Raw genomic sequence first — 25,165 nt, forward strand, 5'->3', positions numbered from 1 at the left:
AAACGCAGATACCTGCTTGGTTTACAAGACATCACATATTTGCAAAAGCGCTCCGACGTTTTCGGAGATCTGACACCCACTAGCTCGAAGCTAACAGGAGGTCGAGACCTACTACAGCCGGGAGGAACACCGCTTCCCCGGCACATCGTGCCTCGACCTCCCGGTCGGCTTCGAGCTGGCGGCCTCCGAAGAATGCAGCTAAAACTTTTGCGAGATCTCGCAAAAGTCCATCTTAATTTTTTTTCTCCCATGTCCCCTGCGGGGCTCCGTAGGGCAATGATTGTTGTTAAGGTAAAGCTTATTGAATGATCGTGATCACAGTAAAGGGAAATTTTACTGTCAGAAGAAAAGGGAAAGCCTGTTGCATTATCCGCCTTTTTGCTCCCAACAGGCAGTAGTCATTTTAAATCCCTTCTGGACTGCCTTATATGTGTGCTGTAAAAATGATTGATGATCCTCTCTGCCTGATAAAAAGAAGTAATACCTCTCTTTACTGGCAAGTTTTCTTTTTCTTGTATTCCCTGTTTGTTTTATTTCCTTTTGCAGATTTTCTTTCCTTTATCAAGGAATCCCAGTTTATCCCAGTTTACCAGTTTGGGTAAACTGGGATAATGCCCTGTCTTTTTTAATATTATTATTCTAGCAACATAAAAAAAAAGTATAATTAAAGGCAGGAAAGCTCTGTTTACTTTGGCCTTGCGTACTGAACATACACAATGTGAAGGCATGTCCGGTGTTAATCAGTCTAGTTTTATGTGTAAATTCCCATTTTTGAAAATAAAGACACGGCTCCTATTTGCAACAACATTTTTTTGTGTCCATAAACAACACAGATAAAACCACACAGGAATAAATGTCAGTGACTTAAGCAGATCATTATTAAATGCAACAGATTCTCCAGCTGGCTCCTCAGCCAACATGACACACAAAGATGAGCGCGAGTCCTCTACGAGTAACCCCAGTTTTGTTCACCGTCTTGTTACAGTCTGTGTTTGTTTGTGCACATCAGTGTCTGCGAATTCTAATTTCCCCCCCTCATTCAGGCCCTTATTTGCTGTTTGCACAACGGCTGCTAAGCAGTCTCTCAATACCAGCCAACAAATGGATTATGTAAGAGGCAGAGCCTGCTATGTTTGACTGCCAATCTGCAAAAGAAAAACAGGCACGGTGGACAAAGGGAGGGTTAAAAATGAATAAAGCGAATGAGAAGGTGAGAAAGGGAACGAGGAGTTAGGAAGGAACCTCTGGCTAAATGTTGTGGTTCCGGACACGGTGCAGCAAATCTGCTTTGCTGTTGCTCTTCCCCTCCTCTGTTTATTTTTGTCTCATCACCTTATTAGTCTGGCTCGGTCTGTTTATTTTTCCAATGAAGGACTCTCAGCATTAAGCAGTCATTCATTTAGTATCTCCCATTCCTTGTCCTGCTTATCCATCTTTTCAGTCCCCACCCTACCCCATCGTCGCATGTGAAATATACGACAGGCGCACTCAGACAGCCGGCCCCATGTCCAAGAGTCCCCCCGGGCCTGAGAAGCGAGGGAGAGATGAAAAGAATACAATCAACTGTCTTTGCTTCATCCAGCCACTTTAACACTGACTCGGCATCAGAACGCAGAGGATCCAGTGACATTTCAGTAGCTACCCTCCTCAGAGAACTGGCATGAGGATTTTATTTCTCTTTTTTTTTCACAGTCACATCTGTCGGGGATAACCAATCCCTTGCATTTAGCTTTTGGCTCTTCAATAACCACCCAAGCAGTATGTAGCAGTCTCATGAGCCTTGTGAGATCAGAGGGGAGTTAGACCACCTTCAGTCTTTAAAGGTGCAGGCTCATGTTTGTTCAGTTTTCCCTTCTGGGGCTAATCTGCATGGATGTAAGCTCACGATAGTTTTCTGACTAGATAATGGCCATTCTGTTTGGGAAATGGACATGCAACATTGAATCCCACCCAGGCAGCTTTCACGTGTCAACAAGACTCAAAGCTTCATATGATCCCAAAGTCCTGTGTGGACTGACCCGTTCCAGCTCATCACATGCACCCACAGTTTCACACACATACATGCAGCATCTAATGCATGCACCTCACACATCGAGCAGACTGTGTTTTTTTTCTTTCATCTCCTCTCTTCATCCGCCTCCGCCTTTGATGTGGGATACTCTGGAGCCCGAGGAATACAGTCTTGGGGAATAAAACAGAGTGGATCTGTGCTTTCGCAATAGGAAGAAGCTTTCCATTGTTCCCTTTTCATCTTTCGCACTTTCTCAGCCTCTTTTCGTTGCTTTCAATCATTCTCTCCATCCTGTCCTCCACTTTCCAGCATCTACTTCTCCAAGATGAAGGTCATTATCCTATTAGATGTACATATTTCAAACACTCTTCCACTTCTAGTGCCACAATAACAAGTTATCCAAACCCTGAAATGCTCTCAGCTCATTTCATTAAAGAACCATTTGGAATTTTGCTCCCACCTTTGGTCAAGTGTTCTGTAGGGTCCATTTCATGTTGGGCTGTAAGCTGCTAAAGTGGAGGATGATGTTGGCTTGGCCAAACTGATTGTGCAAGGTGCTGACATTCTCACTCTGATTCTGATAAGTGGTATTTCTGAGAGGCCATTATGTCCATGTAACAAGCTGGAGAGGTGAAGTCAGTGGAGGCTAATTTTACCCAGTGGTCAGCAGTAGCAGAGTAGGGATTCTGCACTAGTTTAATAGTGTTTTTTTTTCTGCAGATTTTCCATTAAATTGGTTGTTGTGCCGTGGAATGAAGTGGTTGTTGTAAACCAAAGATTTTAGGTCGCTTTTTGGTAAAAACAAAATACTGCTTTTTGTATTTCACTATTTCATGTCTCTGTTTTCTGACATCTTATTAACTTATCTGTTCAATTCTGCAGAATAATTAGCCAGAAAGGGTAATGGTTAGTTTGCTCATGTTAATAATTTCCTAGTAGCATCTGTTATCTGACAGGTTTCTGTGAAAAACACGACTTTTGTATCCGCGTCATTTCTCAACTTCTATGCCCTGTGAGCACGGTTCATGCAAAAACTTTTCCACTTGTGTAATTTTACAATTTGAGCCATTTTTTCATAAGGTCACCACTTCAGGGACAGGATGGCTACACCAGCTTCAGCCTGTGTTTGTTTATGTACTGTGAAGGCCACTCCAGTGTAATTAGGATGATGTTAACACTAATTAGGCCCGTGGCTATTAAACATTATCAAGAAGTGCACACACTTGCTTGCACATTTGTACCCCCCTTGACACACGCCCACACACACATACAAATAAATACACATGAATAAATAAATACGCACACAAGTGCACACCTTTAGTCCCACCTTTATACCTAGCAGCAAAATAAATAAAAACAGTATGACCTTTTCAGAACATCAATGCTTAACGATTCTGTATGGGAAACAAAGATCATTCTATCCAGGTCTGTTATGTTTTTTCAAGCAGCACATGTCAGTGTTCGACAGTGCAGAATGTGTCTTCAGAGCTTCCTGTTAGATTCTGTTTCACTCATCATTTTCATCAAGCGCTATCATGGCTTTATCTCTTTTTTTTCTCCCTTTTTCCACCTTCTGTTAACTGTTATATTTCAGCGTAGATAACAGCCAAAGTCTTGCTACTGTGATTTTTCAGCTGTTTTCACCATATTTTTGGAGGACTAGTATTTGGTGGTGGCGGTGGGTTGTGGGTGGGGTCATTCTGCTGACGCATTCAGCCCTAAACACGGTGAATAATGAAACAACCGAGTCCCAGGCCAGAACCTGGTGCTTAAATATTCACACATTTCTGTCTGCTGCTGGAGTTTGATCAGCATGATCATTATTAGAAGAGTTAATGTGGGAAAAAAACAGCTCTGTGCTCCTGCACATCCTCACACGAGTTCAAGCACATAGACTTTCTGAGGCTGGGTGTGTCAGCATGCAGCATGCAAACAGTAAAAACACAGTGAATACAAAACAACCAACCAGATTAAATTATATACAAATGGACTTCTTTATCCAGTTGGTCTGGTGTGTGCAGTCAGTTTATGATTAACACCTTTCCGGTAATTCTTCTAAATAAAAAGTCTGATTAAAGTTCTGTTTAACTGCAGAACGTGTGTGTTTATTTAAAAGCCTCAAGAACTTTCCTTCAGATGTTCTGACACATTTCATGTGCAATGCAATGTTTTAAGTCTGTTTTCAAGTGACTGCCAGAAACAAGACTAAAACATTTGCATGTTTAAGTATTTCAGCATTGCTATGTAGACATGCTCAGGTCAAAAACAACAGGAATTCTGTCTTTTGGATATCCTCACTTTTCTCCTCTGCACATCTTCTTAGCCACATTGATTCAAACGCCCGACTTACATAATAGCGTAGCAATTTGCACTAATGCCTCAGTGGTCTTGTCACAAGCAAAATGTACCCATGTAACCCATGATTTGCTTCAAATTTTCAACTGGAAAACACAGCAGACATCTTGGTGATGATGTCACAGTGCGGTCTAGGGGCGATCGTGGCTCAAAGAGTTGGCAGCTCGTCTTGTAACCGGGAAGTTGCCGGCTCGGACAGTCTCGGTCGTTGTGTCCTTGGGCAAGACACTTCACCTGCCGCCTACTGATGATGGCCAGAGGGGGCGATGGCGCGATATGGCAGCCTCGCTTCTGTCAGTCTGCCCCAGGGCAGCTGTGGCTACAACTGTAGCTGCCTCCAACAGTGTGTGAATAAATAGTGGAATTGTAAAGTGCTTTGAGGGCCCCGAAAAGCGCTATATAAATGCAATCCATTATTATTATTATTGTTATTATAAATCCTCTTCACAATTCTTCAGTTGTGTTGGAGAAAAAACCCTCTACGCTATAAATTTTTAGAGATATCCACGGTTATGTGAAAATTATTTACAAACTATAAGTGCGCTTGCTAAAAAATAAAAAGTGTTGCTGTCTGTTTTAGCAGCTCTATTGGTCATCACTGTCTGAGCCTCACCAGACTATTGAGCAAGTTATCAGACAGAGGAGGATATTTTAGGATGATCAATAAGCTTTCTAGATGGCACATATTCAGGGTAGATGGACTGTCCTGCCTTGCAACCTTTCTAAAGACTACTCAGTTCTTATCAGAGTGAAACAGCACACACACACACATACACAGCCTTTCATACTTCTCCCACTGGAGCCCTTCATTTAAAGATATTCGGGAAAAACACAGGGGAGGGTGTCTTAGCAGCCGTGGAGTGATGTTTGTACAAAAATTGCTCTCTGATAGTAGCATCTCCTCTAGAGACGTAACAAGCATTTTGAATTGTTTCAAACAAACTTTGCCAGCACGCCACTGGTGTCAAAAGCATAATAGGAGAAACATCTGAATCCTCCCGAATTGTAAAACGTTACAGCGGCGTATCAGGTCCCTGCTGGCACAATCGGGGAGGGGAGTAATCAGCAGAAATCTCAAGATGACAGAAGAGATTTCTGAATAGTTTGTGGGATGATTCATCGAGATATAAAATATTTGGCATAGCTCACAATCGAGATCGTAATTTAAAAAAACGACTCTAATGTCCATGGCATTTGTACTTTTGTGATTTTAATAATTTATAAGCAAACTAAGTAACGCGAAACACAGAAACTGCTCATTTTCAATTATCTGCTCCCTACGCTTTGATCTCTAAGCTAGACAGAAAAAATGGTGATTTTTTTCCAAAGTACTTTGAAGCAGGTAACAATCCGAGACTGAAATTAGTTCCATTTTGTCAGTAGCCTATAATTTAGAAAGACAGGGCAACACTGTTATTCCCCTGGCATGACTATCATTGCGGAAAAAGGCACCCATCCACAAGTTCACACCCTGACATTAAATCTGGACAGAGCTGAAAAATAGAACGTGCATTGGGCACGTACATGCCCGATGCCTTTCAGATCTCTGCATTTCTTGCAGAGATCTGAAAGGACAAAATATACGGTTGAGTTTTTGGAGCAGAAGTTTATTAAATAATGGAACATAAATAACAGAGGGGTCAAACTCTCACCCTCCACTTTAGTTACTCGTGTTCAGTGTGCCATCGAGTTTAATCATGAATTCCAAAGAATATAATTAGCTGCACTCAATCCGGGAAGGTGAGACTGTTCTCGTTCCCAAAGCACAATTTTGTCAAACAAAATGTATCATGTGGCATCAGGACCATCATGCACTGTGTTTGTTTTTACGGCAGCAGTGAAGTGGGTTTCACTTCCTGCTTTTAGCATATGAACATTTTTTTGTTGCTTAAACCTAACCAGTGAGTAAAAGCAAGCTAAGCAGAGAGCATGCATGAACACAAAGCATGAACCACATCTCCTCGTTGATAAACCCACGATTTATGTCAAAGCAATGACATTAATTCAGTTCAATTCCCTTTTTTATATATAGCGCCAAATCGCAACAATAGGCCATGTCAAGTTTACTTAAATTGCACGGTAAAGACCCTTCAATAATACAGAGAAAACGCAACAATTGGCAACAGTAGGAAGGCAAAACTCTGCTGTGACTGGTTGGAGGTGTGGGGAGAAAGACAGGACAAAAAACACACTGTGGAAGACAGCCAGAGATTATTAATAACTAATGATTAAATGTAAAGTGGTGTTTCGTGGGAAGCCCCCAGCAGTATTTGGTATTCAGCTACACTGGTAGAATGACAGGCAGTGATGTTCTTGTGGCTGCTGTAGTGACGCCTGCTGGTGAGTCTGGATTAGTAGAAGCTTCCTTTTGGCTTCTAGCTTTGAATTTGTTTTTTAAACATCTGGAATACCAATTAGGTCTTAATTACAGACACAATCAGTTGGGAAAAATCTTCAGCCTTTTAGAGATGATTCTAAATGTCTGATCTTTAAGTTTAGCCCAGTACCAAAAGCTAGTAACTCAGAATTCACCAGACCCAGTTGCAAAGGAAACTGATGACAGTTTTAATTATCTTAAGGTGTCAAATTAAGGTTCAAAATTCAGGGAGAAAATAGTACCAAGTCTGCATGGACACAGAGTACTTTTCCTAGTTTTTTAACAGGATTAGACGCAGCAGAAAGCTCACTATTTTCACAGCAGATTCTTTGGTAACACAAGAACAGCATAGTTTAATAGAATTTGTGTTTTTTTGGTAATTCTTTACTTCATAAATCTCTATATTTAAAACAACAGCCTTCATTATTGACCTGATGCATCAGCTGCATCAGCTTAATACTGAACTTTTGGGGATTTTTGGACTGTTATGACCAAGTATCATCTTACCTAACTCATGTAACAGGAGGAAGATAAATATTTTCCAACTGGATCAGGGGAAGTGATTTCCCATTTCCATTCTAGAAGTGGACAATATTTAGGATGCTTTATACTGTTATAAAGAAATAGTCATTAGGCCAATGTAGACAAGACTCTAAGATGACAAAAGAGGAGTGTTTGCAGCTAAGGATATTGATGTGTGTGCCTGCACAAGTGAGTTAAAGAGATGGAAAGATCCTAAAATGTCAGCAAAGTCTGTGCTCTTTGTCAAGTTCTTGTTGGTGTGTGTGTGTGTGCGTGTAACTGCAACTTCAAAGATCAACAGCTGTCTGAAAACTTTCGCAGAATATCTCATCTCAGCCCGCTTCTCTCTCCCAATCTACAAATCTCTTTGTAACTGTCTCAGAAATATATGTTGTGTCTAAAAAAAAATTGAAGCAAAGGTTTCAGTCTCTTCCTTTAAAAGGAATCAATAGCGCCGTCTCTCTCCTTAACTGCTTCAAAGAATCAGTCTGTACTGATGCAATAATGTATGAAGGTTGGCGGAAGCAACTCTGTTATAAAGTTACTGTTTGAGAGGCTGTCTGGGATGTTAAAATAAGGACTGAGTGTAAATGCATGCAGCATTGGTGTATCTCCATGCGTTTTGCCTCTCAAGAAGTGACTTCACCACCGCCAGCAGTCCTTTTATCCTTGTGGATTTTTCATTTTATCACCGGTTTATCTTACTATTTTCACGCTGTCTGCTCCCATGAGGCTTTGCAGCTGGCACAGGACATGGCAACATTGACCACAGGCCATCTGCTTTTTCCAGTATGGCCCGTTTATCCCTATGTTAGATGGCAGTGGTATAAAATCCACTACTCCAAATCAATTCCTCCTCGCAGAGAGAGAGAGAGAGAGAACGCATCCGGGATGATACACTCAATCCTAAATACACTCTCCCCTCGCTTCAGTTTCGAAAAGAAAAGTAAGGAAAAGGAGAGGAGACGGAAAAAATCTAAATCAATAGGTTTTTCATTACAGCTTTGAATCATTTCTGATTATTTTTCTACTGGATGCATGGACAAAGGGAAGTTGTATTTTCTTCTTTTTGGGAGTGACTCATTCTTTAAACTGAATTACTGAGCAGTCCACGTGAATGGAAATAATAATCAATGGGTATCCTGTGATGGTTTGATTTATTCTCCGCTGGAAGAGCCACAGGTAGGATTGATCGGCCAGATCGATGGCACCAGAGCTAATTAGACAAAAGTAATAAATATTTAGCCTTCTTTTTTGATGTTTGGATGTGTGGCAAAGGAGGGGCATTTGAGAGGATTACCAGACTAGATCATAGTGAAGTAAAGGTCAAAGGAATCCATATCCAGCCAGGCTTTTGTTTGCTGACAACCTTTGAGCTAATACAGTTCTCGATAGGATGTTTTGGAGAAACCTCGTAGATGCATGAGCCTGGATTTTTCTGCTGCCTTATACACTACAGACACATTTTCACATATAAGTACATGCAAAGGTTTTTTGCCCTCATAAATACAAAGAAATGAGTTTGAGTAAAACACACCTGAAATACATAAAATCAAAGGTTTTTTCGTATTTAAATAATTTACCAGGAAAGAAAATATGTTTGATGCAATTACATGTAATCAAAAAACTTAAAGATAACATTTTGGGCATAAATACTATTTGGAGTGTGTTGCAATAGGATATTTCACAAGGAAATACGAGTCACACACTTAAACACGAAAAAAACATTTTTTAAGATGCCTTGAAATGCTGCAGCGTCATTCTGTTTCTTTCTCTGTCTTTGTCAAGGACTGCAGTGTGGCAGGCAGGAGTAGGACCCAAAATGCAGGCGCTCAGACTCAAGGTGTTAACTCAAAGTCACAGCTTTATTGGCTGGCAGGGAAAAAACATACAAACTAAACTAAACTGGGAAACAACAAACCAAAACTCACAGGGAGATCCACACAGCAAGAGGGACGACGCGACACTGACTCAGAGAAACACAGGGTTTAAATACACTGGGAAGTAACGAGGGGAATGAGACAGAGAAGGAGGGCACAGCTGGGAGAAATCAGGACTGACGAGACAAGGAAAGCAGGACGCATTCACATAAGACACGGACCTTCAAAGTAAAACAGGAAGTATGACATAGAGACGCGAACTTGACACGGTGGAGACAGCAACTAAGAAACAGAGACAAACCATAAGGTAGAGGACTCTAAGAACCGAAAGACACAGAGGGAAACTCAAACATGCAGACACAGACTTACACAGAACAGAGAAACATGAAGGGCAAGGGATCGAAACTAGAAACCACAGAATAACTCACACAAGTACAATAATACAAAAATCACAAAGAACTAAACATGCTGGGTCAGGGGACCCAGGACCCTGACAGTCTTTGCTTCTAAGAGAGGATAATAACACACTTAAACACACTTTAAAGACACTCTTGCATATAGCTTCTAATTAAAGTGCCATATTAAGGATTCTTTTTTATGTTCACATTAGCTAGAAAGTTTCGATTCTTCACTGCTGCATTACATTCACACATCACTACTGGCTGTTTCTGCAAACTGAATTCCTAATCAAAAGTGTGATGCGGTCATGCACACTGGAGAAGTTCCAATCAGCGAATCTATTGTTTTCCTTTTTATGCATGTGCGACAGAGATCCTCTGTTGGTGGTGAATCTTAAGGTGTAGAGATGTGTTTTGTTTTTTGGAAGACTAGCAGGGAAGAATGTCCCCCCCCCCCCCCCCCCCCTCTAGACTGCTTTTATAATTGATAAACACCTTTTCGCTCACTTTTTTTTCTCCCTTCAGCTGAGTGTGTGTTGCACTGCAGTATGCAGTGGATTTTACCTCTTCCAGAGCAGCAGGTGTTTGCTAGAAGAAACAGTGACACATGGATGCGCCCTCTCAGACTACTCATTAGAAACTCTGCACCTCCTTTGTCTCCTCATTTAGAGGGGAGAAAGGTGCACATACACACAAACACATGCATCCGTGTATACAAGTGCACAAAGCAGCAGGTGGCCACTTTCAGCTGGACAAATCAAAGCAGCCAAAGTCAACACCAGCTCATTAGATGGATTTAGGAACAAGAAAGACATGGAAAATATTTCCAAGTATGACTGGGGCAGAGAAGCTCTTATTTGCTTTGTTTTATTTTTATGTATTTATTTCATTCTCTTGCTGAGATTTAACACTTTGTGGCTTCTGTTCGTGATATGCTAATAAAGTAAATGTGTCGATAATAAAGACAAAGTAAAGCGTGACAAGTGTGACAGTGACGTCAGGAATAGCAGGAGCTCTCTTGGGAAAACAAAGCATATGGTAGATGCTATGCATGAGAGGGGTGTTAACTGATGAGAATTAGTTCACTGTGAGTGAATACACAAGATATGCAGCGATGATACCGGCTCCAAGTCTAATTTACGATGCAAGCTAAATGAGATGTTCGGCGTGATTCCGGTTGAAAATTTGATTCAATGCCCTGTTTGCTATTTAAGTTCTGACTTGTTACGAATTTGACTGTTTTTGCACCCTAAAGCTAAGAATACACCAACCATACAATTATATATACATTTAATTCCCTACATTTTAGGGGCCTTTTGCCTTTATTTTTCTCCACATCTGCGCCATCCCTGCTTGATACTTGATCATGTTGTCTGAGTGACATCAAGAAAGAAACAGTATTGTCTTACTGCAAAACTACATAGACAAAGTACCTTGTTTCCTGTTAAAGGGCAGCAAATTAAATATTCCTTGAAGGCTCAGATACTTCCTTTAATAACCACAATTCCAAAAAAAAAAACATATGGAGTGTGTAAAATGTCAAAAAACAGAGGATGGTGATTTTCGGATCTCATAAATCTTTATTTTATTTACAATAGAATATAGAAAACATATCATGTATTTAAACTGGGAACATTTGGCAGCAGGTCAGTAATTGGGTATTGGTCTGGGTATAAAAAGAGCATCTTAGAAAAGCAGAGTGTCACAATGGCCACGGGCCGATAGCTCGATCGGACTCGATTGCAGATAACCACAACAGAGACGGCTCAACGTTTTGCAGTGTTTATTATTTAGTCAACAAGTGAATATGTGGCAGGGTGTCGCTAATGATGTAACCGTGTGACAGCGGGGGTGAACGGGGGTCTAGCAGGTTGCGACGGGAACGGAGCGGTTGCGTCTGGGAAGAAGAGAGAACAGGGTTAAGAAGGCGGCAGGTGCTGGGTATCCAAGCAGAGGTGAAACTGACTGATAGCGCTTACTGGTGACCGGCGTGAACCTCGCTTTGAGGGAGAGGCAGCGATAGTCCAGGGGAGTAGTGGAGAGGCTGGCAGACCTGAGTTCCGCTGTGTCCAAGGTGGTGAGTGAGGCTGGAGGGCAGGCAGGTGAGGGTCCTTGTATTTTTCCTGATTATGAAGATGATCCACGGAGAGCTGAGGTTGAGGGTGATAGCAAAGAAGGTCCAGGGAATCTGAAGCACATGAAACCAAAGTTAACAAGGAAAAAGTGGCAAGAGCGTAAAAAGCCGTCGAGTCAATACCAACGTCAGGTCGTTGACGAACTGGCGGTGAAGGAGAGTCTGAGGGGGCCTTAAATCCTCAACCTGATTGCCCTGAATCAGTCTCAGGTGTGCAGGACTGCAGCAGGGATGATGGCTCCGCCCAGGGGTGGAGACCAAGGAACTCAGGTGCCTGATGGAATTTTCCAGTCGAGTCTCCAGATCCTGACACAGAGTCAGTCAGAAGTAAAGATGGGCAAATTTTCAGAATAATGTTCCTCAACATAAAATTGTGAAAGCTCATCATGTGCAGATATATCATCATCCACAGCACATTACATCATCGAAAGATGTTCAGAATCTGCTGAAATAAGCACAAGGCTGAAAATCAATATTGGGCCCTCAGGTGGCACTCATTAAAAACAGGAACAACTCTGTCATGGGAATCACTGCGTGGCTTTAGGATCACTTCCTGAAATCATTCTGTCACAGTTCACCATACCATCCATAAACGCAGATTAAAGCTACCATTGTGCTTATGCATTAAATCCTTGACATATAAGGAGTGCATCAGTGCCACTGGAATCGGCAGCTCGAACACCTGGAAAGGCACCATCAGTGCTGAAAGGTACATGCAGATTTTAGAGCATCATAGTAGAAGGGTTCAGGTGCTGAACCTTTCACCATTTGAAACCATCTGGCCCATCATGATATAAAAAACACGACAAAGAGGGCCGAGGACTGAGGTACAGCGAAAATCCTCCATGAAACATGAATAGGGTAGCGTTCCCATTCAACAGAACTGATCTGCTCAGTTCCCAGACATTAATGGACTTTTGCTAAAGGTATGCTTCACAGATTAGCAATATACTTTATTTTTATTAATCTTTAATTATTGTCCCAATTATTGGGATTTATGGCTTCTCAGAGTCCCTGCTAATTTCTGTGGTCCATCTTCAGCTCTCTGCAAGGCCAAAATAAAATGTAATAAAATTTCAGTCTTTAACATACTGTACTTTCTAAGGAAATTAAGACACTTGCTACTGCTAACTGCTGTTGGTCACTGCTACTCTTGTAGCCTTTTGTTATATGAAAAAGTGTCTGAATGGAAGCTTTTGTTGCTCCAGGATCTAACAAAATTATTCAACAATTATACAAACGTTAATACTTTATATACCATCAGAGGAGCTAGTTTTGTTTTTTGTTTTTAACTATGTGCTAGTTCCCCCCTCTGTTTTAGACCTAAGGGTGTTGCATCCAAGATTTCCATAAAAATTAAAAAATACTAGCTTGTCAGACTTCAAGGCCGTATTACGTCTTATGCCGGGCTCACACTGTGCGATTTTTTTCAGTCGCGCGATTCAGCTCCTGCTCAAACTGTACGATTGACTCACAGGGGTTAGAAGTTCGTAGGTCACGATGCAGAGTCTCACACTATACGACCCGATGCTCTGATGCGACCCGAGTGCTCACACTGTGCGTCCATAAAATGAAGGTTATAACAGAAATTCTGTCGCTCGCGCTCCCTCTCTGTCTTTCACTCACACAGACATGCACCACCACCGCCATCAACTTTGCTGAATTGCTAATGAAAAACATGATCAGGCAGCTGTGATTGAGCAGCAATGTCCATCCAACTATTTTCACGGTTGTTGTGGTCGTGATAATTTTGTGAGGCCACATCGAAAAGGCTCGGATGAGCTTTCCAAAGTTCTACAAGTGCCTCCATCGCTTTTCATTTTCATTCATTCATTTATGCATTCCTACATTTTGCTCTCATTTACATGCATTCAATATGCATTTAATCTCACAAATAATATATGTATGTAAGAAGAGAATGCGTATGCAAGAGAATAATGTATGTGAATGAAAGAGTATAGTGGAAACGGAAGGCTGGGTGTCTGTACCGCTGTGATTGGCTGAGAAGCACGCGCGGGTCACTTTCAAGTGTCTGACAGCATGGAGGGGGGAGAAGAAACTCGAGTTCTTCAGCAAGCTTTCGGGGTGTTAAGAAATATTTTATCATCTCCTGAAATGGTCACGTCGTTGTCCTCGTCACTTGATCGAGATGGGACGGGCTCAACTGCACCCAGTGTTACCCACAGCACGGTGGAAAGTGAGATGAGGGAACTTTTTAGACCAGCTAACACCCGGGTAGATTTAAACGAGCCAAGTAGCTACACGGAGTTCGACTGGAGTGGGGCAGTCTAAAACATGAGAATAAAAATATCTAAATATAAAAATTTTAATAAAACTATGTGAGAGTGAAAGTATATGTGTGTGACAGAAGAATGTATGTGTGTGAGAGTGAAAGAATGAATTTTGGCTTGTACAGCCCCTCATAGAAGTCAGGGCTATAACACACAGAAACATGAGTAATGTATTCCCTATATTGTCACAATTCCTTATTGTCAGCAGATTATACATGTGACCCTCCCGTCTCTGGATACATGGGAAGGACTGGTAACAGCTGGTTATAACATTATGCCAGCTAATTTTGGGCTTGAGTGTCCTAACACTTCTCCACTGATGAAAAATTTGATTACGTTCTCACATTTTCAGTCCAAAAAAGTTTCATCCGCTCAAGGACATTTTCGCTAACAGCAGCAAAAACAGCAGTGTTACCAAGGTTCAGGATATCCTCAACAGCTCATCTCATCAGTCAGAGATGAGCTACTCTGACTCACAAACTCCTTTCACAAAGTTTTAAAACCTCTTCCCGAGTAAAGCGATGTAGGCCCCGACACTGACAGCTGAGGTAAACAGTGCACTGTCGGCTTTCCACAAATAGGGAAAAACTCTGGGGAGGATCTGGTCCAAACAGTAGCAGAAACACTCGTTATGGTGTACAGTCTAAATGTAATGTTTTAGATCTGGCTTGGCTGATGAAAACATGTTTGTCCTACAGCAGCTACCATAGATAGGATTGTGTGCTTGAATTGGGAGGGGTATAAAAACAGAACTCTGACTGATATCTCACGGCAAACATTTTACACACTAACTTCAAGCTTAAATCATCTGGATGATTAAAGATCACAGCCATTAAGTCTCAGTTTCAGCTGTGTTCCTCACATACAGCGCTTTCTCTTAGTCCTCCTAATATTTAATGTTATTGTGTACCACAGATGGAACTTTTACTCTTAAGTTGATGCTTAGTTGAAGGTGGTCAAAGGAGCTTGCAAAGAAAAGCGTCTGGACTTCTTTAAGTTGCTTGAAGACGTTTCACCTCTCATCCGTTCCCTCCCCAGACGCCTTAACGCCCACTCACATCCTGGGCCATCTGACCTCAGGAATTCGCATGATAAGGTGGGGCCAGGTTTCACAATGAGCTCACCCGAAACCCAGGCTGATTGGGACCCACACCCAGTTTCACACCTTGGCTCAGGTGATTAGAGGATCATCAGGGGGTCCTTTTGTCCCTCTGTGGGGGGATACTCCCACTAGGTTTATATTTGGGACTCCCCACCATTTGACCTTAGAACTGACAAAGCTTCTTGGATGAGAGGTGAAACGTCTTAAAGCAACTTAAAGAAGTCCAGACGCTTTTCTTTGCAAGCTCCTTTGACTGCGATGACCTGGATGACTGATAACCTTCACAGACTTAGTTGAAGGTGATTTGACAGAGTGGTGAACCTCTTTGAAAAACTCAATTATCTTGTATTCTGTTTATTGCCAGTTATTTTACTTACTTTGCTTTTTTAAGCACAACCTTTTAAGATTTTCTTCTCCCATCCCAAATTTTCAGTCATTTTCATTTTGCTTTGATTATTTTCAAAATGAATAATGTATCTTTCAAAAGAACAATAACTCTTGTTTTTAGCACCTAATTATTTTGTATCTTTACGGTTCAACTGATTATATTTTCCACAGCGTCCCAGACTTTTGGCAGACGGTGTTGTGTAGGCTCACATATGTTTGCACAGGCTGAGCAGTAATCTGTCAGACTAGAAAATTCAATATGACATGCAAAATTAGTGACGGGTGATGAACCCTTTCTCGCCCATAAGTGCAATCGCCTACGTTAATGTACAACAACTTCCACTACCAGAAACCATTTTCTCCTTTTCCTCACACGGCTTCAGCCTCATCTATCACAACATGGCTCCCCTCCCTCTCTGCTCGTCGGCCATTTTAGAAATCTTTCCTCCTCTTCCTCCACAGTTGCTTCTTGCCCAGTTTCTGAGAAACTATGCTGCTGCACAAATAAACACGGGAAAGAAATAAAAACGAAAGTGTCAACTTCTTCTCTTCACCATCCACAATTGGCACTTTACCCGTCTTCTGAGTTCCTTGCCTCCATACCCTGTCTTTCTTCAACCTCTTTTTTTTCCCTCCTCCTCCTCCGGCACAAAGCTTCTTTATAGCCCTCCTTGCCATGCTGCGATAATTAGTCAGCGCTAAAATAATACAGCCTCGAGAAAACAACAAGAGCTGAGCGGAGGGCTTAGCTCTGCCGGGAAGGATGGAGGGAAGGAGGGGTGATGAGAGGCAGAAAGGGAGAGAGGAAGCGAGAGATCGGGAGGAGAGTTGTGTGTGTCAGCCGATTTCAAACGGCTACCAGCAGATTGTTAGATAATGAAAGTGTCAGGTAGACGAGTGAGCGTGCGCGTGAGCGCACATTAAGGAAGCCTGCACGTGTGCATACTTGAATAGTGTTCTTCCTTGCGTAAGACATGCTGTCACTATAGCGTCTGCTTTCTGCCATCTTTGACCTGACCACACCAAGAAAGTCGGTTATGTATATCGATGCGTCCGTGGAGATGAAACCCATTGCCGTGCACTTCTGCGACCATGCGTGACTCTATAGTCATGTTATTATCAAAACCATAGCAATTGCATTGATTTGTGAGGTGTCATTGGGATGGCTAGCGCTTAATTATGTGTATTAATCGCTTGTTTACTTGCGTAATCTTCTTGATACAACTATGTGCTTCGTATAGCAAAATATGCACGCATTAGTATGTAGACAGAGCGCCTGTGTGTATGTATATTTATGATCCTGGGAGGACAGACAGCCCACAGGGTTGAGAGCAGTTCACTGTGGTTTCATTACTCTATGCTAATCACAGCCAACGCCCGTCATTTCTCATTTACCACCAGGCTTACTGGAGCCAAGCCAAGTCCTAACCACTCTGCTACAGTTCAAACATGAAATCGCTCCCATGTATGGGGCGGGTACTTTTTTAAGGCTGGAGCTTAAAGTACTGTTAAGGCAAAGTTATTTTGACAGGGAGAATTTCTTTTGTTAAATGTTGAGAGATGGTAGTTATACTGAAAGTTTGTCAGTTCGCCCTAGTTTGAATCCAGCGCAACTGCGGGCAACTGACTGCAAATGAAGCCCGCCGAATTACCATTTCAAAGGCGAGTGACATCCCGCACATACCGGGGCTCACGCTAGACGCGACTTTGCGACCAAGATGTACGCTACCAGTAACATGTTTGAGTTGTATGTTTTTAACCAGACGTAGTGCTTTCTCTCTGATGCAGACTTCCTGTAACTACTGACTTTCTGCTGAAACGCTATTCAATTTAAACTTGCAGAAATCAATAAAAGAATATGCAACCCATAAGAAAGCAATAACGCTAGCTGAAATGTTATTGCACCATATAATAGCAAATAACAGGGAAAAAAAACGTAATTTTGTTGTCCATAGAGTCTGTCTTCTTTTTCTTTTCTTTTTTTTCCCAGTTTTACACAGTGGAATATATTCTGTTTGTGTTTCAGAGTTCACTTAACATGCTGACTTCTTTCTTATCCAGATGTTGAAGAACTAAGCCGTAATTCCCTTTTCCTCCCTGTGTTTTGCAGCTGGGACAACATACATCTTCGGGCGAGGCGGAGCCCTCATCACATATACCTGGCCACCCAATGACCGGCCAAGCACACGGGCAGACCGGCTGGCAGTGGGCTTCAGCACACAGCTGAAGGAGGCTGTTCTGGTCAGGGTGGAGAGTGCCAGGGGACTGGGAGATTACCTGGAGCTGCACATAGTAAGATACTGTACTGGGGTATTTGATGAGGGGTGAAATTGTTAGGGGAATTGGAAAATACAGTGAAGGAACTGTCAGCCAGTTGAATCAGAGGAGAAAGTCCACAATAAAATGGATTAAGAAGTACCTGGGTAGGGAAGGTGAAATGGCAGAGAAGTAGGGTTCAGGGGAAAGCAGATTCCCAAGTCAGTTCCTAGATGTCATTGTCATGGTTTGAGCACTAGAGGAGAATAATCATTTAAGGTTAAACTTTTGCTCATAAAACTGGAAAACTGGACAGAACTTCTCCAGTTGTTGCAGAATTCCCTTTAAAATGCCATTTTGTAGTACTTGCAAGGGTCAGTGCAAGACATTGTGTGTAGAATCAGGAAAATGACTGTGAACTAACATTTCTTTTTATCTACTGTCAAACTAGTTATTACCCTCATTTCTGCCTTTATTGCTTTCATATGTTAGTCTTAAAGGTCATTTAAACCCACCTCTAATGACTTGAAATGGCAATTAAGGGACAGCGGGCATTTAAAAAATGCTTTTACGCAGGCTCTAATTGTCTCATTGACCCCTGTGCTTCGTCTGCCCAACATTACATTCAACGCTCATAGTCAATTTGATGGTGGGCTTTCCGTTAATTACCAAGCAGGACCACGCCTGATAACCCTGGTCCACTCATCATGTTGCTGAAGTCGTGCACTTAAAAGCTGTGTGTAGTTAGGTTCACAGCTCAAGTGTTTTATGGTACCTGTAATGGTGATATTGCAGTATCCTACAGTTTCTTCACACTCACTTAAAATACGCTATCACTGTTATCTACGCTCAACCATCTGCGTGCATGTGTGTGTGTGTGTGTGCGTGTGTGTGTGATCAAACCATGCCAACATCCCAGTGACCCCAATTTGTTGTGCCTGGAAGCGACAGGAACATAGTTGACCCCGGGTCAGTTCTCATCCAGTGCTCTGTAAACTGAAAGTGACTGAGGGAGGGACAGCTGGAAAAGAGAAAGAGAGGGGTAGTTGAAAAAGTAGGGGGGGCAAAGCTAGTGGATGAACTAAGCAAGTCCGGGCCAATTTAAATGCTCTTAAAAATCAGTGATAAATAAAGATAATGACTGTAATGATGAAAGATTACAGTCATAAATGCAGTGTACCCAGCAAATAATGCTCAGGTTGAAGTGGGGAGGTGGCAGAGTTTAACTGCTGCCGCGCCGACATTTGAAGGGCCGGTTACAACATCACCAGCAAAGCTTCTGCTGCTTTTAATAAAAGCTTTTTAACAGAGGGCCGCTTGGATATAGTCGCGCATCTCCGATAATAATATCATTAGAAGACCGTATAATAACAAGAGTCAATATCTGGCTCTATTCAAAACAACAAACACACAAACATTTGCTCTTTTACTTCTGGAGTGTTTTGCCATTCTAAATGTACACCACACACCTGCCCTTCTTTTTGCAAACATATTCATAGTTTACAGCTTTCTAGTGGTGCTTGCAGCACTTAGAATTTCACAACATCCCTTTCCAGCAACACTTTTGCTTAGCATATTCCACAGACTACATATTTCATAGACTTTTTTCTGTGGAAGCACTTTATACAGAAAGAAAAAGTCCTTTGGAAAACGTGGTCCCTGGATTATTTGTGTAAGAGGACTCTGTGATGAGACGTTGCTGTGGAATTTTTAAATTAAATTTCCAAAGACGTGAGCACTGCAACAAAATTCCATTTGCCGTCACCTCCATTTTATTGGGTATTGCAATAAATCTCTGAACGTAACTCAGCACCTGGGGAAATGAAACTATCTGTATGGCTGTGAACATCTAGAGTTTGTAATTTTGTTGAACTGATCCTTTAATTTGACTTTGCCTTTCTGTCAAACATCAGGTGAACCATGGTACATTTTTTTTTGCTCTAACCTAACCTAAAGGAATAGCTTCCCACTTTTTTATCTCAGCCCATCCACCGCGATCCCTCATCAGTCATTCTTTTGCTTGCTCTTCTCTCAAGTGCATATTCTCTATCTAACTTCTGAGTCTTTCAGTTACTCCCTCATTCCCTCATGTCTGGCCCGTTCATTTTCTCTTTCTCTCCCTCTCACACACACATCAGTGCCTCCGACACACCAGCCCGGCTCCTCTGCTCCCATTGCAATTACATTTCATTTGCTGCCGTTCCTCCCGAGTCACTCCCATAAATGACTCTGCTCAGCCCGTGGTGGGTGTTTTGGTCCTGTTAATTATGCTTGTCTCTCTTTGAGGGGAGAAGTACAGGTAAATTAGACCAGAGAACCTGTGAGCCATGGCCCCATATCATCCCCACCTGATGTGGGGGCTTCCTGGCCCTAGTCAAACTACAAAATAGTGTCACATCAAACAGCGATAGTAGCCTTGAGGTCTAATACCTGGGGCCTTATTTGTTCGCTTCAGCGTTTGGTTCAAAAACACAGCTCTTTACTTTTCACTCCAGGGTGACTTGTTCCCTAGCCTCTGGTGGGATTTTGAAGGGTCTGACATATTTAAAAACTGGTGTGCACAGTCCTGTTGGGTTTTCAACATGTTCTAAATTTCTGAATTATGAGAACTTAAACCCACCATTACTCATAAAAGTATTCATTATTTTTATTGTTAATGGTTGTTTTCATAGAATGCAATCTCAACCATTCCCTGTCCTTACAGGATATGACACAAATCTGACTGCTGCTGTAACTAGAACTACTGACAGCGGTGTCAGAATGTGATAGAGCATTATTCCTTATCTTGCACAGACCACCCGTCTCTTTATATACCTTGCCTCTCTTACCAAGCCACCTTCTCTTTCATGCCACTGCTTTCTTCCATTTCTGTCCATTTATGTGACAGAGGGCAGGACATCACTCACTGTATCTTTCTGACTCACTGTCATCAAGCCTCAGGGTAGGAGATGTAAAGTTGAGGGTGTGGGATGTGTTGCTTAAGTTGAATGTGCTGACCACAGTTGTTTTAAAAAGGACATGCCATATCCTCAAAAGACCTTGTGTCTTGCACCTCCCTAATTATTTACTGTAGGTGTGTCTGAAAGTGCAGAAAACTTTCTAGCTGACATTTTGAAAGTTCTAGATGAAAAAGCTTTGAAATAGATTACCTGGAAAATGCCATAGAAGTGAATCACTGCTGAGCACGCCAAACATGACTGGGTTTATTGCTGTTGCAGTGCAGTATTGCTCATGTGTCTATAAAGATTCGCTATCGCCTAGGTCAGAGAATATTAAGTAGTAGTAAACAAAAGAAAAAACAATCTGAATCTAAATTTGCTTTGTTGTCTGGGAGAAAATGTGCTGTTCATCTATCAGGCTTCATCAGTTCTACTGACTGGTGAGGAGTTCCTCTCTGTTTAATCGCCCGGAGAAGTTAAATACCACATAACCCCCCCAAGAGTCGGTAAAACTAATTAAGCCTCTTGGATGAGTGGTGAAACATTCTCAAGAATATGAAGTAATTCCAGTCGCCTTTCACTCACTGCGCTCAGATGCACGTGACAGCTGTATCAGCAACAGCTCTAGTGATACGCAATCACTGCTGTGGGCATGACATGTCACACTGCTGTATGTAGAAAGTTACACATCTTGCCCGCTTGCTGTTGTTTGTCTTCTTTTAATTCCAAACAAAATGCTCTTGAGAGCCTTGGTTGACTTTTAATACAACAAAGTCTACTTACTTTGCTATTTTGGAAACTTTCAGTTATACTTTAAGGTCTTGTTTAGCATATGGACCTTGCTCAAAGGGTCATCAGATGACCCAAGGAGAGAAGGCATAGCATTCTCAAAGGGCCTTTCTGATAAAGCCAGTTTAAAATGGAAAACTGTCAAATAGCTGATGTATGCTATCTAGTGGTAAAGAAGCATTTAAGAGGCTTTACATAAGTAAAAGGATAGAAACAGCAGTGTAGAAGGAATAGCCTGTTACATAAATATATTTAGGCAATTGTACTCATGATAAGCTAAAGGCAGGAAATTAGTTCCCAATGACTATGTCATTAAATTATTATTACTATTAGCCCTTTTCCACTAGTACATACTCGAGTCAGCTTGGCTCAGTTTTTAGGGTTTTTCATTAGGTGGTAGTACCTGGTACCAGGTACTTTTTTTACTACTTACTTGGGTCGAGAATGCATCCAACGATTGGCTACTCAGTGGTACCCCCTAATGAGTCATGAGAGAGTCTCCTTCACAGAAATCAAAGCCACCATTTTTTAAACCTGTCTGATAAAAAAAAACACGAGCAGCAGGTAAACAATTGTCCTGACGTCCTCCGTTATTGTAGTGTTCATGATGTCACAGGACAAAGGGACTGTGGCCGCATTGATATAACAGCCACAAGTACATTAGGTGGCACTCGATTGTAATGGAAAACGACTGAAACCAACCAAGTGGGTGTTAGTGGAAATCCAATTTCTTCCGCTTATGCAGTTTTGGCTTTGGGGGGGTCAAGGTGAAGCCTAACCCAGCTGTCATAGAGGGAGAGGCAGGGTACACCTGTTGTAGTGCTAACACAGAAAAACAGACAGCCGTCCCATGCACACTGGAGCCAGTTAAATTTCGAATCACCAAGTTTCCAATTAGTCGATGACCTGGTCTGCCTTCTGAGCCGCGGCTACTCTTATTGTGCAAACCGCCCCATTATTGTTACTAATGTTACCTGTACCACCTTTAGCCAATATTGTCTTTTTTACACATTAGACATGGTGGTGCAACACTGTGTGAGGCCAATACAGACATAAAACAGTAGTACAGGAAACACAGATGAAATGTGACACATCTGACTGATTTCTTTGATTTCTTTTAAATTGACCAATAGTGTGTCCGTCACAGTCCATCCAAGTACCATCTGCACATTTGGTCACTCTTCTTATGAGTTACATACATATTGTAGTTCCACTAGTGAGTCCTGGTCTATTTCTTTGAGTCCTTAGTAGATGGAGCTCTTTAATTCAATTCAATTCAATTTTATTTATATAGCGCCAAATCACAACAAAAGTCACCTCCAGGCGCTTGACAGATACAGAGAAAAACCCAACAATCATATGACCCCCTATAAAACTCCCTTTTAACAGGAAGAAACCTCCGGCAGAACCAGGCTCAGGGAGGGGCGGCCATCTGCTGCGACCGGTTGGGGTGAGAGAAGGAAGACAGGATAAAGACATGCTGTGGAAGAGAGACAGAGGTTAATAACAGATATGATTCAATGCAGAGAGGTCTATTAACACATAGTGAGTGAGAAAGGTGACTGGAAAGGAAAAACTCAATGCATCATGGGAATCCCCCGGCAGCCTACGTCTATTGCAGCATAACTAAGGGAGGATTCAGGGTCACCTGGTCCAGCCCTAACTATATGCTTTAGTAAAAAGGAAAGTTTTAAGCCTAATCTTAAAAGTAGAGATAGTGTCTGTCTCCCGAATCCAAACTGGAAGCTGGTTCTACAGAAGAGGGGCCTGAAAACTGAAGGCTCTCCCTCCCATTCTACTTTTAAATACTCTAGGAACAACAAGTAGGCCTGCAGAGTGAGAGCGAAGTGCTCTAATAGGGTGATATGGTACTACAAGGTCATTAAGATAAGATGGGGCCTGATTATTTAAGACCTTGTATGTGAGGAGCAGGATTTTGAATTCAATTCTGGATTTAACAGGAAGCCAATGAAGGGAAGCCAAAACAGGAGAAATATGCTCTCTCTTTCTAGTCCCTGTCAGTACTCTTGCTGCAGCATTTTGGATTAGCTGAAGGCTTTTCAGTGAGTTTTTTGGACATCCTGATAATAACGAATTACAGTAGTCCAGCCTGGAAGTAATAAACACAAACTAGTTTTTCAGCGTCTCTGGATAGTCATATTTTGGGGGGTTTAATAAATTTGTCCATATTTCTAGACATGAGAGTTGCTCCATCCAAAGTGGGATGGATGCCGTCTCTCCTAACAAGATCAGGTTTCCTCCAGAAGGTTTGCCAATTGGGACAATTGTCACTCCTGGTCTGACTGGGGAGGGGACCAGAGAAAACTACAGAGTCCGACATTGTTTTGGCAAAGTTGCACACCGATTCAATATTGATTTTAGTGACCTCCGATTGGCGTAACCGGGTGTCATTACTGCCGACGTGAATTATGATTTTACTGAATTTACGTTTACCCTTAGCCAGCAGTTTTAAATTTCCTTCAATGTCGCCTGCTCTGGCCCCTGGAAGACAATTGACTATGGTTGCCGGTGTCACTAGCTTCACATGTCTGAGAACAGAATCACCAATTACCAGAGTTTGACCCCCGGCGGGTGTGTCGCCGAGTGGGGAAAAACGGTTAGACACATGAACGGGTTGGTGGTGTACCTGGGGCTTCTGTTTAGGACTATGCTTCCTCCTCACTGTCACCCAGCCGCCCTCTTTCCCCAGCTGCTTGGGGTCTTCCGGGTAACAGCTAGCGGGGCCTACGCTATCTTCGGCTGCACCAGCTACAGGGGCCTGGCTAGCTAAGGGTGAGTGAAGGGTGCGAAGCCGAGTCTCCAGTTCAGTAATCCTGGCCTCCAGAGCTGCAAATATGCTACATTTGTTACAGATATCATTACTGCTAAAGGAGGCCGAGGAGTAACTAAACATCTGACACAATGAGCAAGAAAGTGCAGGAGGGACAGGTGAAGTAGCCATGGTGCTAACGAGTCGGCTACGAGCTAAGCTAAGCTAGCAAAACAGTAGAGAGACAGTGAGTGAATACGTTGGCTATAAATTAGGTAGTGAGTACACAGAAAGTGTGCTTCGAATGAAGCACGTGAAGATTATACTGTGAAAAAAGAATCTATTTAAAAGTTTTTAATTAAATTGCTAAGCAGATAAGCTACTCAGAAACACCTCTGTGTTTGAGCAGGAACAGGAAGTGATATTCTACCACAGAGCGAGCGAACACCAAGTGACAGCGCCACCTTTAAACACCATCATTGGTGTCCAAATAGCTTCGGTGAGGTAATGACACCTTAGAAAGTTCCCCAAGCTGAAATTAGTATGTGAGCCTTATATTTAGAGTATTGAACAAAGAGGTGAAGAAATTCCCCACACTGAAGCAAATGAAAATGTTTTATATCTGCTAAGGTGGATTCAGTTTTTGAAGCAATATAGACCAAACAGGAAAAAGGGGCAATATCAAAAATCTTACTTGGTTTCATTACCTAAAACATGAGATAAAGGAGAACAGAAACAAGTTTCATGTCTTAAGTTTCACTTCACTTCGAAAAATTCTGTTAGGTGTGGATTTTTCGATTTGCAATGAAGACACGCAATGTCTCCATGATGTCTTTCACAGGATGTCAGTGCTACAAAAGTAAAAAATAGTCATTTAAGAGTGCAGGACATCATTTTTACCAATCTTTATGACATTTTCACCATCAGGGCCTGGGGTGTTAGATTTGGGGAATG

The 25,165-nt window shown here is 42.0% G+C and overlaps 1 protein-coding gene and 1 long non-coding RNA gene across 2 annotated transcripts in view; one reads left to right on the plus strand and one right to left on the minus strand.

The window, feature by feature from the left end:
* Positions 1-25,165, plus strand: part of nrxn2b (neurexin 2b) — a 728,828-nt gene that overhangs the window by 591,676 nt on the left and 111,987 nt on the right. Inside the window, 1 exon segment of the mRNA XM_085143691.1 lies at positions 17,568-17,749. Within this exon segment, the coding sequence (XP_084999817.1) occupies positions 17,568-17,749 (182 nt within the window).
* LOC146523309 (uncharacterized) overlaps positions 1-25,165 on the minus strand; it is a 431,764-nt gene that overhangs the window by 114,835 nt on the left and 291,764 nt on the right. The window lies entirely within an intron of this gene.

Source organism: Neolamprologus multifasciatus, chromosome 3, assembly GCF_963576455.1.
Source record: "Neolamprologus multifasciatus chromosome 3, fNeoMul1.2, whole genome shotgun sequence".
In the NCBI taxonomy this organism is placed as follows: domain Eukaryota; kingdom Metazoa; phylum Chordata; class Actinopteri; order Cichliformes; family Cichlidae; genus Neolamprologus; species Neolamprologus multifasciatus.